Source organism: Leopardus geoffroyi, chromosome B2 (genome assembly GCF_018350155.1).
Source record: "Leopardus geoffroyi isolate Oge1 chromosome B2, O.geoffroyi_Oge1_pat1.0, whole genome shotgun sequence".
Classification (NCBI taxonomy): Eukaryota; Metazoa; Chordata; class Mammalia; order Carnivora; family Felidae; genus Leopardus; species Leopardus geoffroyi.
The window spans coordinates 17,196,784-17,214,553 of record NC_059332.1 but is presented as its reverse complement, the minus strand read 5'-3'; the positions used below and the strand labels follow the sequence as shown (position 1 = coordinate 17,214,553).

At 40.7% G+C, this 17,770-nt stretch overlaps 1 protein-coding gene across 1 annotated transcript in view; it reads left to right on the top strand.

Annotated features, from left to right (window-relative positions):
- TMEM170B (transmembrane protein 170B) overlaps positions 1 to 17,376 on the top strand; it is a 31,473-nt gene extending 14,097 nt beyond the window's left edge. The window contains exons 2-3 of the mRNA XM_045497399.1: positions 4,482 to 4,652; positions 15,377 to 17,376. Coding sequence (XP_045353355.1) covers positions 4,482 to 4,652; positions 15,377 to 15,507 — 302 coding nt within the window. The 3' untranslated portion in view covers positions 15,508 to 17,376. The remainder of the gene's footprint in view (positions 1 to 4,481; positions 4,653 to 15,376) is intronic.
- The last annotated feature ends 394 nt before the right edge of the window (positions 17,377 to 17,770 follow it).

The window sequence follows — 17,770 nt, the reverse complement described above, 5'->3', positions numbered from 1 at the left end:
GGTTGAGAACCTTTGGCCTAGTGGGGCATCTTCGTTGATGAATTTTAGAATCAAAACTATTTTTTTAAAGATAGTATGTTTGCAGCAAAATTTATATATATATATATATATACACACACACACACATATATATATATATATATATATATATATATATATATATATATACACACACATATATATATGTATATATATTCAGGCAGGTGCTAAAAATAATGTATACAATAATATAACCCATCTCTTATCTCTAAAAGATAGCCACTGTTTTCTGTTTGTGTATTTTTCTGTGCATATACAAACATTCTTCAGCAAATAAGATCATACAATAGGTACCATTCTTTGACTTGTTTTTACTCAGCTAGTATATTTTAAACATCTAGAGAAAACCATTTCTCATAAATAATTTTGTCCAAGGATTCAAAACAAAAGCACAGAAGATAATTTTGAGCAACTTGGCAACGGGGGCTGATGAGAGACAGAGATTGGGAGCAGGGCTATTTCTAGTCTCGTTTGGAGGCCGGGACACATCACCGTTCTCCGGCAACAAACACAGTGCAACAATCCAGGCAAAATTCATCTAGGCTGAAGCTTATGGTAGCCTTGACTGGGAAAAAATAACGAGAGGACTTCAGGAGGTGTGCCCAGGAAGAAGGAATATTTCCTTCCAGTGAATTAAGGTGATTTGTACAATGGCATGCTTCAGAGTTTTCTGTTTTGTGCATTGTATTTTTAAAATTTTGTTGTGCATCTTGCTTAGCACCAGCCAAGGCTCCCTCTGGCATCCTCTTTCCACTGTTGCTCACTTTCTAGAAGGTTGGATGCGGCAGATGGACCAGTGGGCCCGTGGGTGTCTACGTTAGCTGTGTGACCCGGGCAGTTTAAGAAAAGGTGGCGATATTCCACACCTGTCCTCTTAGTACCTGTCCTTCCTCTAGGCCTCGCGGATGTATGTTCTTGCTCTGCTCTTAGGATACTGCAGTTCTCTTTGCCTGATCTAGCCCAATAGGTTTCCTGAGTTTGCCAATAGTGAGCAGGGGCCTTAGACAGACTTGCCTTATGCAGAGTAGATCAAGGTCTTAGGTCCTGTCCGCTGACCGGGTGGTGTGCATCTAGCGGGGAATTGATAATAGTAGTAACCTGAAACCTAGGTTAGTTGTAGATATTCTCAGCAGAGTTCAGTGTTTTCCACGATGAATAATAAGGTTTTTAAAAAAGAGTGAGAAATGTGAAAATAAGTTTGAGTTTATATAGTTTGTGCTCAGTCTGCCCAAGCGATAACCCTGGACTGGTCATGAGAGGACCATTTGAGGTTCTATTTTAGCTGTATAATGTCTTTGATATCTTGGGGCTTTATAGAACATTAAATTTACATTCCCCAATGATTAGGTCAATTTATGGTTGAGGCCGAGAACTGTATAGTCACTAGGCAGACACCATTACTTATAATGTCAAATAATCCCTCACTCATACTGTTAAATATAGTCAAGAAATTTTTCGTTCTGTTTGTATTTCAAGAAAAACATAGATCTGGTAAGCTGTCTGAACGGGGGTTGGGATCTGAGGCTGATTATTGACTTCTGTTTAAGAGTATGTGCCTGCTGCTGTAGAACCTTTCCTTATCTCTGAGCTCCCTTGATGAAAATGCCCCGCTCCATATTATTATTCCTTTCTCTTCCCACTTTATTAGGTTCACCTCGGAAAATTATATATTTTAAAATAGAAATGCCTTCTGAGCAGGTGAAGCCTTTTTGTCCTTAAAGCATTTATTATCAGCTGAAGCCGTTTGTTTGGGAGTGACAGTCTGGAAGCATGCTTTCCCTGAAAGCTGGCAGAGAAAAACCTTAAAAGGCAGGCTTTGTCCACTTTTCCTTAATGACCAGCATCTGTCTCTTAGGCCGTTGAGAAGCAGGCCTGGCAGTTCACCACACACTGGAAAATACACCTGCTGTCTTTTTCTCCAAATGATTTCACATTATCTGAGTCCATTCTGAGTGTTGATTCTTAAGAATTTGGCAGGGTGGAAATGATTTTATTTTTAAAATCTGTTTTCTGTGTATCCTTTTTTAAAAAAAATTAAACTTTGTACTTTGAGAAAGTTATAGATTCACATGCATTTGTAAAAAATAATACGGAGAAAACATGTGTACCTTTTATCCAGTTTACACAATGGGAACATCTTGGCAAACCACGGTGTAATTTCAAAACCATGATACTGACATTGATCCATGAACCTCATTCACATTTCACCAGGATTATGTGTATATGTGTACTTACTTATGTGTGTGTGTATTACATATTTTTGTACAGCTTTATCCCTTGTGTATGTATCCACCACTGCAGTCAAAATTCAGAATAGTTCCATTGCCACAAAGGTCCCTAGTATTAGTTTCTTACATCCACACCTTCCTTCCTTAACGAGCTTTTTGCTTGTTTCTAGTCATTTGTGGGCATGACTTAAAAGAATCATCTTTTAAATTTATAGCCACTTAAAAAAACTTATTTAGTTTTTTAGTGTGGTGAAAACATAAAATTTAATCATCTTAGCTATTTTTAAAAAACATTTTTTTAAATTTATTTATTCTTGAGAGAGAGACAGAGCATGAGCAGGAGAGGGGCAGAGAGAGAGGAGGAGACACAGAATCCAAAGCAGGCTCCAGGCTCTGAGCTGTCAGCACAGAGCCCGACGCGGGGCTCAAACTCATGCACCGCGAGATCATGACCTGAGCCGAATCCGGACGCTCAACCCACTGAGCCACCCAGGCACCCCGATCATCTTAGCTATTTTAAGTGTACCCGTGAGTAGTGTTACGTACATTCACATCGACGTATAACAGATCTTCATATCTTTTTCATCTCATAAAACTGCAACTCTGTACCCATTAAACAGCAACTCCCCAGGAAAGGAGTACTTTCCTTTTTAAGGCTGAATGATATTCCATGTGCACATGCAGCCCACTGTTCGTTCATTCATTCATTCACTGGTGGACATTCGAGCTGCTTCCACTTCCTGGCTGTTGTGAATAACGCTGCTATGAACACGGGTGTGATCCTGCTTTGGATTCTTTTGGATACATACCCAGAAGTGGAATTACTGGATCATATGGTAGTCCTTTTTTAAAATTTTTGAGGAACCATCGTCCTTTTTCCATAGCAGCTGCACCATTTTCCTTTCCCATCAGCACTGTATACCTGTACTTGAATGATGTTGGGATGAACAAGTTTTAATTCTTCCATTTCTGTTCTCTTTATTTCATGACTGTTTTGTTGGCCTTTCCTTCACATTTGCTAGTGAACACTAGCACAAATAGCAGATATTTTGCATTATAGAATGTTTGCGCACCAAGGATGATTCTCAAGGTGTCATCCAAGCATTTTAATGTCCGCTCTTTCCGGTATGAGTAACAGAAACCTTACCTGAACCAGTTTAAATAAAAAGGGAATTTGATTACAAGGAAACAGAGGTGCTACATTGAATCTAAGGGTAGTGATGTGGCAGGCCTTAGAAATCACTGGAATAAGGGACTTGGCTATCTCATTGAGGGATCCATTTTCCTTTCATCCTGTATCGCGGCTTTCCTCATGTGCTGATGAAATGGCTGTTCACAAAACCTTCGGCCACCCAATGACTGAGATGCTCCTGTGGTCCCAATCCAGAATTCCTGGGGGAAGGGAATGATTGGCCCAGCTGGGACCAGTTGCCTGCCATGATGTACCTCACGACAGACTTGGTTAGGGAGACGGAGTCAATGCAAGGACCTGGCAAAGCCATCAGGAGATGTGTGGATTGACTGGGAGGCAGTAGGTAGCCAGAAAGAAAGGGAATGAGCAGAGAGACAGAATGAAAGTTGTGCTTATCAACTGTAACCTAAAATGGACAGCAACCGAGGACACATTGAAGAAAGGACGGTGGTGCTTGGAAAGGTCTGGGTAAGGACCGTTAAAATGATCTGAGGCAAAGAATTAAAAAAAAAAATCTGAGTGATGCTTTAGTATATAAAGTTGAAAGCCAAGAGGGGAATTGCCTGAAATTCTTAAAATCATAAAAGAGAATCACTGACTGATTTCCGGAACGATTTGAATTAAGGAGTAGATTTCAGAAATGTCTTAACACTGTTATTTAGTGTAGAACATAGAAAATGACATGTCAAACAGCAATTCGTTAACTTTGTTCCAAGAGCTCTGCAAATATATCAGGGGTTCGTCAGACACATTGATGGATTATAGCTCAATGATGGAGACATTTAGAGGAAATTAGAATGTAGCTTTAACCTTCTGAAGTCCTGGAACTATTTCCCCAGCAAGCATTAGTGACGATGATAACTGCCAAGCAGTGGTTAGTATTAGTATTTAGTGATACTATGTATGAGGTACTGTACTGGGCGCTTTTACCCTCCTCCAGACCGTGGGGGCTCACCGTTTGTTAAACCGAATTTTCCCGGGTGTTTTCAACTGAATTATTAACACTCTGCTTTTCCTTTCAGAGATGTGGTACTGGATCTTTCTCTGGGCTCTCTTCTCCTCTCTGTTTGTCCACGGTGCTGCAGGAGTGTTGATGTTTGTAATGCTGCAGAGACATAGGCAGGGGAGAGTAATCTCTGTCATTGCAGTCAGCATCGGATTTCTGGCTTCTGTAACTGGAGCGATGATCACTAGTAAGTTGATTTTGTTTTGTTCAAGGACCTAATTGTATGTGCACCTAACGGTTCTAGTAACTCTGTCCTTATGATGCATGTGACGGTAGTGTAACCTTCCGTGTGGAATATTTTCAGCCCTGATCACACTTTTGGAAGGAAAGATCAGTTCATTTATTCATCGAACAGATAGTTTTTGTGCTTCTGGGTGAAGACTCGTTACGCAAGGTTTGGTGGGAAATAGAAAAACTTGTAAACGTTGGCAAGGGGCGAAGAAACTCACGGGAAAATTTCTCGTCTAGTGGATGTAGTTTTTGCTTTAAAGGAACTCCCTGTCTAGTAAGGGAGAGAGGTAGGCACACAAATTTGACTTTGGTAATTGTCATAAAAAAAAAAGTGAAAATATAGCCCGTAGGTCCTTCACGTTTTCTGCCTGTGACTACAAAATAAAACCGCACTTTCTTCTGAAGCACAAGTTATTATGACACGAATGTCCCCTGACCTAGTAGAAATTGGCCCCTTGAGAAGGTCCCCTGGCCGTGTACAGCTTTGCTAGTGCACCGCCCCGTGTGCATTTCCTACAAGCCCTCAGGTGCCTCCCCTCCGGCCATTTCTTAACACTGGACGGAGGCCCCAGCCTCTGCCTTTGGTTCAGCGAGTTCTAGCTCCTGCACCGGTTGAGCCAGGACTCAGCTGCATCCTGTTGGGACTGGAGGACACTGCAGCCGCTGCCAGGACAGGGCCCTGCAGACAGTGGCTGCTCGGCTCTGCTGCCGTTGGTTTCTGTCACAACCAGTGAATAGTGGGGGCTCCCGTTGCCCTTAGTTTCCGGCCTCCATCCGTCCCTCTGGGGCGGCTCGCTGCTGCCACAAGAAGGATGTCGAACTCTCTGGTTGGTTCTTAGCCCCGGAGAGAAGAGTGAGTCCTTTCCTTCTGTAGTTCGAAGGCCTCCTTTTGTATCCCACCATCACCTTTTCCCAGAGTGACCGGCATACCTCGCACCCTGGGAGGAGAGCCCTGTTTCCATGTCTCTGCCTCTGTCCCGTGGCATGGATATGACAGTCACGAAATAGTTGTTTTTTCATCCTTCATTTACCGTCTGGTTTTTCTGTGTTATTCTGTATTAGGTTTTCGTCGTTGCTGCCCGCAGCCTATAACTGTATCATATGGCATGTCGTCCATTTTGCCACAGAGAGGCCTTATGATTATTAAAACATTTTTTAATGCTTATTTATTTTTGAGAGAGAGGGAGAGCATGTGCGGGAGAGGGCCAGAAAGAAGGAGACAGAGGATCCGAAGCAGGCTGTGCACCGTGAGCACAGAGCCTGATGTGGGGCTCGAACCCACAAACTGTGAGATCATGACCTGAGCTGAAATCAAGAGTTGGACACTTAACCAACTGAGCCACTCGGGCACCCCTGCCACAAAGAGGCTTTAAAACAAGCACTCCAGTTTAGCTGAAGGACAGGATATGCATAGTAAAGGAGTAGAGATTCAGCTGGAAAGACCCAGTAGAGCCAAATCCTAGAGGATCTTGGAAGGTGAGCCAGAAAATTTGGGCCTTTTTTCCTGCAGGGCATGGAAAACGAGAGTCTTGAATGGGGTTGGCAAGGGACAAAGCAGTCCAGTGGAAAAAATTGTTTTAATAGATGATACGTGTAAAGGACCGAGAGAGCACTCTGAAAGCGCCTTCGTCCCTAGTGGATTCCCAACAACAATGAAAGGGTACCTGGATCATAATAGATACTCAGAAAATACTGGTTGGGGGGATAGATGGAGCAGGGGAGGAAGTGCAAAGGGAAGAGAGGAGGAAACGGGGGAGAGAAGAAGGGAGAAACAAGGGGAAGGAAGAGGGATTGAGAGGCATTAACTGCGATCTGAACTTGAGCCTGGGATCTAAACTAGCTGTGGTTGGAGATGACCTATGGACAACGGCAAAGGGAAGAAATCCGAGTTGGTTTTATTCACTGTGGTGTCATACAGAGAGGCTTGAAAGGGACTGCCAGTGTTTTTGATGTGCACCACTGTTACAATTGTGGACCCACCACCAGAGGAGGGAAGAAGGGATAGCTTGTTCAGAGGTTGTAAGTAGTGTGTGGATATACGTGAGTTTACTGGCATAAATTATTGTAAAAGGTTAGAGAGCAGGAGAAATGTCCTTCTATTTTCATTTATCTCTAATGATGCATCTGTGTATGTATTACCTACTTGCAGTTCATCCAAGAATAAAATAAGCCAATGATTTTAGAGACGGCAGTCTTATATTTTACACCCTTAAAAACATAAATAGTCTGGCATAATTTCAAGTAAAGATTCCAGGTTAGCAATAAAACATTTAAATTTCTTCTGGCTAATCTCTTGACCTGGAGATACTTGAATTAAGAAAACTAGCCGAAGTGTGAATATTTTAACTATATTTATGTTCTCAATGTTTGTGTCTGTGCACTCATAGCTGTATATTCAGGTCTACAGACGATTGATTAATATCTATTCTGAATGGGAAAATTGGCTGAATATAGATACATCTATTAAATTTTGCTACTTCTTAGATTTTATTCTGAATACAGTGATCTTTCATTTTAGTTGGTATTTTTTTTTAATGTTTATTTCTTTTTGAGAGCGAGAGACACACACAGAGTGTGAGCAGGGGAAGGGCAGAGAGAGAGGGAGACACAGAATCCGAAACAGGCTCCAGGCTCAGAGTCAGCACAGAGCCTGATGTGGGGCTTGAACGCACGAATGGTGACATCATGACCTGAGCCGAAGTCGGACACTCAACCAACTGAGCCACCCAGGCGCCCCTCATCTTAGTTGGTATTAATGAGAGTTGGGAGAAACTGGGTTTCCATATAATGCCATCAGCTGGCAGTGTAGAGCTAATTTTAGCAAATCTGAAGGTATAAAGTGACACGTCTTTGTTCTGATCACTAATGAGTTTGAACTTCTCTTCCCATGCTTATATATTTAGAATTCTTTTCCTCCAGATTGCTTCCTTAAGTTATGTGTTTACTTTTCTTGGGGGTTCTTCTTTTCTTCTCATTAAACTACAGGGGTTTCTTACACATTTGAGATACGGGTCCCTTGTTGGTTTTGGATTTCACAAGGAACTTCTCAGTCCTTTATCAGTTACCTTCCTCTAGAAATCCTTAATTTCCATGTGATCAGCTCAAAGAGCGTTTTGCCTTATGGTCTATGATTTAATTTAAGAAGTTCTCCCCCACACCAAGGTCAAAATATATGCTGATATATTTTCTAACGTTAATTTTATAATTTTACCTCTGATATAAAGATCTTTACTTCATCTAAAACAAGAGTCAGTAAACATTTTCTTAAAGGGCTAGACAGGAAATATTTTTTTAATGTTTGCTTGTTTATTTATTTGGAGCACCTGCGAGTGGGGGGGGGGAGGGTGCGGCAGAGAGAGAGAGAGAGAGAGAGAGAGAGAGAGAGAGGGAATCCCAAGAAGGCTCTACCTGTCAGCCGATGCGGGGCTTGAACTCATGAACTGTGAGATCATGACCTGAGCTGACATCAACAGTCAGACGCTTAACTGACTGAGCCACCCAGGCGCCCCTGGATAAGAAATATTTTAAACTTTGCAAGCCAGATGGTCTCTGTGACAGCTCTTCAGCCCTGCCATTGTAGTGTGAGAGCACGTATAGACGTGTGTAAATGAATAGGCATGGCTTTTTCCAGTAAAACTTTATTTACAAAAACAGGTGCCTGGCATTCAGACATAATTTCATCAATTCCTGACTTGGGTCCTGGTGAGTCTCATTTTGGGTTTGGTATTAGACAGCATTCCAGGTATTTCCTCCCACATAGTAAGTCAGTTTCTACCACACCACCCACTGGAAAAAAATGCATCATTTCCACACTGATTCACCTTGTTTGCGTATTATGTTCAAGGTACAAGGGTATGTCTCTGAACCCTGTTCTGATTTGTTAGTCTTTTTATGCGTTCTTACAGCAAGGTCACATTTTCTTTATTGCTACGGTTTTGTGGCATTTTGTATCTGGTAAGGCTAGATTCCGCTCATTTCTTTTCCTTCTCAAAGTCAGCATAGCTATTTATGGGCTTTTATTCTTTCATATAAATGTTAGAATATGTCTACTCAGTTGCTCAAAAAGTATAATTATGGTTTTTATTGGGATTTAATTGAATGGAGAGGTTGCTTTGGGAAGAACTGGCATATTAAACTGTTCCACCCAAGAACATCTAATAGATTTCCATTTATTTAGGTCATCCTCTAGTCTTTTGTTAGAGTTTAAAAATGTTTTTCTCAACAAGAGGGTTGAATACTTTTGGTGAACTTAATTCTCAGACTCTTCCTATATTATGGTGGTTGTGCTTGGTATCTTTCGAGGACATTGCTTAGTTTTATTGGTGTAGAGAAACACCGTTCCGTTTTCTTTTTTTTTTTTTTTAATTTTTTAAAATATTCACTTACTTTAGAGACAAAGAGAGAGAGAGAGAGAGAGAGAGAGAGAGAGAGCGTGAACATGGAGAGGCAGAGAGAGAGGGAGACACAGAATCAGAAGCAGGCTTCAGGCTCTAAGCTGTCAGCACAGAGTCTGACGGGGGGCTTGAACTCACAAACTGTGAGATCATGACCTGAGCCAAAGTCAGACGCTTAACTGACTGAGCCACCCAGGCATTCCAACACCCTTCAGTTTTCTGAATTAACTGAAAGATTAACAAAGCAAAAAACTGGCTCTTTGGAAAGATACTAAGATGAATAGATTGCTGGCAAACTAATTTTAAAAAGTTGAAGGCAGAAAAGTAAAATATAGACAAAATAGAATAAATAACTACATACTCAATAATGTAGAATAAAGAAATATAAAAGTTTTTTGAACAGAGATATATTCCTAAATATAAACTGTCAAAATTGGCATAAGAAGAAAGAAAATATGAATGGAACAATCAGTATATTTAAACAATTGACATGTTGAAGACTTTCTCCTCCCAAAGGAACTCCAGGCTCAAACGGGGCTCACAGAGGAGTTCTACCAAATTTTGAAGGAACGGTTTAGTTCCTGTTTTATCCAAATTATTGCAGAAACGGAAAGAGAAAAAGCTGTGCACAGCTTATTTGCCGAGGCCAAAGTAATCTGGGTAAGCAGCATAAAGAGTGCACAAGAATAGGAGGGTATGGGCTCATTTACCTCGTGAGTGTTATCCTAGGAATGCAGAGATAATTTGGGATCACAAATGACTATGGCTGTATGCCAGGAAAACACGATTTATGGAAACTGAAATTTAAATTTTGTGTAATTTTCATGCATCGTGCAATATTCTTCTTTTGACTTTTTCAAAACCATTAAAAAATGTGAAAACCATTCCTAGCTCCCATGCCGCGTCCATGTGATGCGGGGTGCAGGCTGGACCTACGGACCACCGCTTGCCAGCCCCTCATCCGACCGCACAAGCTGACGGAACCCACGCTGTTAAAACCAAACCTGCCTTGGCCTTCACGTCCACTCTCTCTCTCAGGAACTATGGAGGGCGACCCGAATCACTTTCACTGGTGTGGCGCCGTGGGCCCTTTGTGTTGTTGGATATTGACATCTTCTGTCCACTGGTGGCTCTTCGTCTAGTCTCTCCTGTCCTTGTAGGTTCATATCTTTCACTGGCCTCCACACCATCGCAGCATTGCTTTCCCCACTTCATCCTCACTCTGCCAGCCTTCGCTAGTCCCTTGGTTCTCATGGGGTCTTTCCTTATTTCTAATTGATTCTGTCTGCCATTGTTGGGAGGGGCAGTTCTGAACATGTATCATTTACTTCAAACATCCTGTTTTGCTTGTGTCTTCTTCATTCTTGCATAACTTAGCCTTGTATTTCCCCAAGAAAATAAAGACCATAATATTTTATTCTTTCAACTGGCTAGTGTTCAGCCAAATAGACCTTAAAGAGAGTAAAAACTAAAGCTCAAATTGGGGGGAGGACCTTTGTTAGCATATATAAATATACAAAGATTAATATCCAAACTATATTCTAGAAACCCTACGAATCAAATAAGAAAAGACAACTCGGTAGAAAAAAGGACAAAAGATTTGACAAATGTTTTATGGGGCGATTAGGTGGCTCAGTCAGTTGAGCGTCTGACTTCCGCTCAGGTCATGATCTCACGGTTCGTCAGTTTGAGCCCCCCCATCAGGCTTTGTGCTGACAGCTCAGAGCCTGGAGCCTGCTTCTGATTCTGTGTCTCCCTCTCTCTCTCTACCCCTCCCCCACTCACACTCTGTCTGTCTCTCTCTGCCTCTCAAAAAGAAAGAAACGTAATTTAAAAAATTAGAAAAAAAAAAAGATGTGACAAACATTTTGTAAAAGTAGAAAACCCTACTGGCCATTGATATGTGAAGAAAAGCTCAGTCACATTAATTATTATCAGGGAAATGCAAATTAATCACAGAGATACCTTTTACCCATCAGACTGACAGAGATTAAAAAAAAAAAAAAGATACCAACTGCTTCTGAAGATATGGAGTAACTAGAATATAAATTGGTGCAACTTCTTTGGGAGACAGTTTAGCATCGCCTTAGCCAAGTTGAAAATGCCCGTAACATGAGACGGAGCAGTCCTACTTTCACCCATGTGATGAAGAGAAATTTTTGACTGCTTCTGTGTGCCAAGGGTTGCACGCAAGGATGTTCACAGAAGCAGTGTTTGTCATTGCTCAGTATTGGAAACAAAGGTCGTTGGCAGTGGAATGGATCAATTGTGTTATATTCATGTGTAGAATTCTATGCAGTAGCGAAAATGCATGAATTATACCTACACCACACGCACGATACCTTTCAGACCTGTAAGGTGTACATACAGTATCCATTTACAAAAAATTAGTTTATTCAGAAAACTATGTAATATATATTTTTAGGACACAGGAAGGTGGTAAAGCCAAAGAAAAGCAAAGGAATGATAAAAAACAAAAACAAAAAACAAATAACAGGGAGGGAATGGGACGTGACTGAGCAGAGTCCACGGGAACTTCAAAGGAAATAGAGACGTTCTTTTCTTCAGCTGGATAACAGTACTTGGGAATTTGTTATTTTATAACCTACGTGTAGTTTTATAAATACTGTTTCCTATCTGCTCACTATTCAATAGCAGTGTTCCCAAGTACATTTAAGAGGCACACGAAATTGTTTGCCTGCAGATCTTTTAGATCGAGAATTCCACTGACGCAGTCTTTTCTGACCAGTGCTTCTGGGTGTGAAATCATACAGGACTTCTGCACATCTGCTTCTTTTGGAGCGAGGTGGTAACTTCCAAACTGGTCCCTAGCTGATTATCCACAGGAAAGAAAATGAAAATTTGTATTCTCATTTGTTTTATTCTCTGCATAACACTCTTTTGACGACACCCCCAAATCAGTGCTCTGCTCAGTTGTAATCCCTACTTTCAGTTTGGTATGTATCTCCCCAGATTTCTATTTACTTATCACATTTGTTTGTATTTTCCTATAGACATGTTTACATATAGGTGCACTTACATGCGGGTGTATGTACTAGTGGAGAATATATAGTCGTGTGTTCCATTGTCTTTGTTGCATAAATGACATGTCTTAGGTCCTTTCTGAGTTGGTTCATAAAGTTTATATTTTTCCTTTGAAATTGTATGGGTTTCATGGTGTGGACTTGGTATAGTTTAACCACTCCAGGCTGATGGACTTGGGTTCTTGCTTTTGACTTTGTGGAGTTTTAGGGTTTTTTGTTTGTGTTTTTGTTTGGTTTTTTGTTTGTTTTGTTTTGTTCTGTTTGCTTTTACAAAAAGTACTGCCTCGGTTATTCTATGTGTGTTTGTGTGCGTATATGTGTGTCTGTATTCTGGACATTAATCAAGTATATTAATCAAGTGTTCTAGTCTGTCCCTTGATGGGTTCTGCTTATTTTTGTGTAGTCTTTCAGCAGTCCTCTTTTCCTAAGATCATAAATATATTCTCTTATATTTAAATTTTTTTTAGCATTTTAATTTATTTTTTGAGAGAGAGAGAGAGAAAGAGAGAGAGGGAGAACATGAGCGGGGGAGGGGGAGAGAGAGGGAGACACAGAATCCAAAGCAGCTCCAGGCTCTGCACGGTCAGCACAGAGCCCGACACGGGGCTCGAATCCACCAACTGTGAGATCATGACCTGAGCCGAAGTCGGACGCCCAACTGACCCGAGCCACCCAGGCGCCCCATATTCTCTTATACTTTAAAATTTACATTCGTAGTTTTGTTTTTAACATTTTGTTCTTTAACCCATCTGAAATTTATTCTGGGGAGCGGTTTGAAGTAGGGACCTAGATTTATGGCTTCCAGTGGCAGCCACGTGTTCTGGCACCATTTGCCGAATGCCGAATGACCCATGGGAAACACCTGTCTCATCCACTACTGTGGCAACTACCAGCCAAAGTTGAGAGCGCATCCTAGGACCAGTCACTCTCCCAAGACTTACCAAGCATCACCTGTTCGTCTTCACCCACGCCCATTTTACAGCTGAGGAAACAGGGCACACAAGAGGGGAAGTGATTGCCGTGGGTAGCCCGTTTGGAAGGTGGTGGATCGCAGACTTTAATCCACAGGTCTGGCTCCAGAACCCACGCTCTTCGTGTCATGTAAACGTGTGAAGAAGTTTGACTTGACAGATTTGCTTCCCATTCCCTAGGCCGCTGGAGCTAGTTGAGTGCTCAGTGTTTCCTCTCCTTTGGATCATTTTTGAAAACTTCATGCTGGAAGGACGGAGGCCAAATGGTGTTTTTAAAATTGACGATAGTCTTGGAAATCTGGGGTAAATCCTCATAAAAGCAGAGTATTTCTCAGGTTTAATATAATTTCTGATAACAGAGAAAGCACAAGATCTTGACAATTTTTTAACGTTTGTTTATTATTGAGATGCAGAGCATGAGCGGGGGAGGGGCCGAGAGAGAGGGAGACGCAGAATCCGAAGCAGGCCCCAGGCTCTGAGCTGGCAGCACAGAGCCCCACACAGGGCTTGAACGCACGAACCGTGAGATCATGACCTGAGCCGAAGTCGGACGCTTAACCGACTGAGCCACCCAGGCGCCCCAGATCTTTACAATTTTTAAAGACTGTTATCCAATTCTAAAATTTGAGGATATCACCAATTACACTAGTGAAGTTTATTACTTGATTAAGCAAATGCAGGTGCCATTAGAAGTTTTATTTAATGTTGAGATAATTATTCACTTTATAATTTTCTGAATTCCTTGTTCTCTCTTTCAAATAGTGTCAATGTGAAATGATAGACTGCTTTGGGGATTTACAGCCAGACTCACCTAGATTGAAATTCCAGCTCTTGTACTTACTGTATTTCCACGGGCTAGTAATTGAGCCTCTGTGAACCTCTGTTTTCTGTCTTTAGGTAATAATACTCTGGAGTGGTGTGGATATTTAAACCAGGTAATATTTGTAAAGGTACTATCAAGAAACATAGTATGTAGGAAACATGATATACATTTTAATTTCCTTCTTAAAAAATGTGTCTAGGGGCGCCTGGGTGGCTCAGTTAGTTAAGTATCCGACTCTTGGTTTCAGCTCAGGCCATGATCTCACAGTTCGTGAGTTCCAGGCCCGCGTCGGGCTTTATGCTGACAGTGCAGAGCCTGCGTGGGATTTCTCTCTCCCTCTCTCTCTGCCCCTCCCCAGCTTAGTCTCTCTCTCTCTCTCTCTCTCCCTCTCAAAATAAGCAAACAAACATTTAAAAATGTGCATATAAAGTCCTTGGCTTAGATTAATAATTTGTTTTTCCCTTGTGTATCGCTTTAGAGAAATATGGTTCCTTTTATTTGGGAGATTTTAAGAGAAGTACAGAGATAAGTCTTAGCTAATTTTTATGAACAGATTTCTATCTCAAATAATTGTCATTTCAGTGTCTCTGAATCCTGTACTTCTGGTCTTGCTTTTTGTTTGGTCATTCTAGGATAGAGAGACAGTTTTTTTCTAGAGGAAAGTTTTAAGGCCATCTCAATCTGTAAGAAGGCATACTGTAACTTAAATGTTTCATTATATATACTATATTAATAAGGTGAAGTATTCAATCATATGGGCTCTGCGACTCCTGGGAGTTCTCTCAGGAATTCTGGAGAATCTCTGGGATCTCTCATTCTCAGAAGTGTGCATCATCTGAACATTTCTCCCAGAACAGGTGTTGAGTTCATCTTCCATTTTTATTAGATGTCAAGATACTAGTCTCTAAATAACTTTACAGGTGTATGCTTTATTAAGAACGACAATAAACTACTTTATATGTAGATTCTGAAATGTAGCAGTCTGCTATTCTGATTATCTTATATGACACCTAAGAATTAATTTTTTAAAAAATTTCTTAGTTAATTTAGAATTTTGATTAACTTCTGTAATTTTCTCTTTTCACTAATAATTATTAATACATTGCATTGTATGTTGATAAAAGTAGTGGTGATGTCTGGCCAGTTCCACGCCCAGGTGAGAGATTCCAATAGCAAATTATTCCTTTTCTATGAACCTGTTCGGTGCCTAGTGACAGCGTGTACTATAAATACGTATTTTACAGTTGAATAGGAAAATAAGAGGCTTGTCTTCCAGTTACGTGACGTGGTAAAGCGTGACTTTTGCCAGTCCCAGGGAAACTTCCGCGGACGGTTCACAAAATGAGAATGATCGATTGCTGAAATGCAAACACCGACGTCGCCTCGGAGCAGGGGGTCACGGAGGGCATGCGTGTGTGATCTTGTTTCTCTGCCCCTCTCTCGTCCAGGTGCAGCCGTCGCCGGCATCTACAGAGTAGCAGGGAAGAACATGGCCCCCCTGGAAGCGCTGGTGTGGGGCGTGGGACAGACTGTATTGACATTAATCATCTCCTTTTCAAGGATCCTCGCCACACTCTGAGGTTTCGGTGGGAATGTCTCACGTCACCGAAGGAAACAGATGTACAGCTTCTCAGAAAATGGCGTTGTTAACGAGCGGGAGTGAAATGGTACCCGAACGTGGAAGGAGCCGGGTCACAAGCGAAGGAAGGCCTTGAGCTGTGTGCAAAGATCGCCCTCTGGTGTTCAAGTGATTGCACTACCGCACTGCACCTTACGTGCCTCCGTCCCGGGCCAGGCGCATTACACTAACCGGAAGCTACGAGAGGAAGCACCTTGTTTAGCTGCCAATCAGGTTAACACTGGTGTTGAATCACCGTTGTTAACAGTGTTGTGTTAAGTTACAGGGACGTTTGGAGGAATTGATCTATGTGCCAAACTCCTCTTCTTCTTTTTTTGTTTTTTAACATTGATCATGTGACAATTTGCAAGTGTAGATGTAGACGAGTGCTGTGAACCACATCCGACATGAATTCAGGTAACTAGTGAGATTTTTGTCGTGTAACGCTAAATCCCGTATGAGTGCTGAATACCGGATCATTTAATATGATAGGGAAATTACTGGATTTTTCACGTTGAGCGTTTCTGGGATTTAGGGCTTTAATATGTTTAGGCATTATTGTTATTTACTTTAATTTATGTGGAAAATAATACTTAATGGAAAACTAGCTAAACTCTTTTAAGGACTCAAAGTAGACCTGTAGGGTGCATCCTTTCCAGTCACTTAAATAACACTCTTTTAATAGTTTCCCTCCTACGAAACTATTCTGTTGATATGAATTCAGAAACTTTATGGGTCACACACGTTGATTGTAGTTTGTGTGTCATGAAAATATAATTTGAAAATTTTCTTATAACCTTTGTAAGAAAAGAAGTCTGAAATGCATGTTGCATTCTTTGACCCTTCTAAAGAAAGTTTTTGCCATGTGAGTCATGGAGAAAACATCTTTATAACTAGTATCTTGGTGGGATTATATTACTTGTTGCACATATCTTGATTTTTGACAAAACATACACAATCTTTAATCTTTCATTCTGGAGTATTAACTATATTTAAAGAGTGGCCTAAATTAGGCTGTGAAAACAAAAAGCCTCATTTGTAGATAAGTAACAAGTAAGTTATATACGAAGAGTAACTATCTTACTTTGGGCATGTGGTAACATGATTTCGCTAAGTAAAAATTGGGGTATATAGTACATAATTTTAAAATTTGGCAGTTAATCTCAGCATATCAGTACAGTCCTGAGCGTGTAGTAGAGTGATTCTGTTGTTCAGTTCTTGTTTTATGCTATTATTTAAATTTACTAGAATGAAAAAGCCCTGAGCATACAACACTTTAAGAGATTCTGGCAAGATGTAATCGTTTTTAAGAGTACAGGAATAAGGGAAAACACAGAGCCTGGTTGAATTTGTCTCCTACTGAGATTTTTTAAAATACCAGGTATTCTTACAAATGTACTAACTCAAAAAGCCACTGCAGAAAATATCTTAAGGGCAATCCAGAAAATAATCTGCATACTCTAGCCTCACTGTTTTATAAATGATTTGGTAAAAAGTCATTTTCTATTAGGTCCTGTTCAAATGTAAGAACTTCATTGCCCACACTACTTCTGTCCACCAAAAAGCAGAATATGTATGCACGATTTACCAATAAGGAGTTGGGGTAGGGGATACTTTTACCAGTACGGAGGCCAATTTGGGGGGTTTACTAATGCTGTGGCTTGGAAATCTGTTTTAAAAAAAACCAATAAGCAACTATGCATCCCTAGAGATCTTTGGAGTAAATCTTAAAATTGATTCTTTTTATTACGTACAAGCCTAGAATTATGTTCATATGTTCTTTCTATTCCTGATGTTTTCCTAAATTAAATGTAGGCATACATTTCCCAAGTCGGTTTGATTTCTCCGTTTCTTTCAGACTTGAATTGTGTTCTTTACTTTGCCTATTCTGTCAATAATTTCAAGTGTTCATATTCTTTGAGAGGAATTACTGATAATGTGTTTACATTGTTTCAGATCTATCTACAAAATGGGTATTTATTTCAACATATGGTTATTTCATGATTTAGGAAAGTTATGGTAAGGGAATAGGGAGCTCATGGTTTGGAATCCAAAATTAGCCACATTAAATCCATCAAGGTGTGGACCAAAGAGATTTTAACTCCTGTTTTTACTCTGGAATGGAAGTATAATTGGATGGAGAATAACTAGTCTGCAGCTGCCCCATCAGGTTGCTTTACGTGATGAAGTGTGTGTGTGTGTGTGTGTGTGTGTGTGTGTGTGT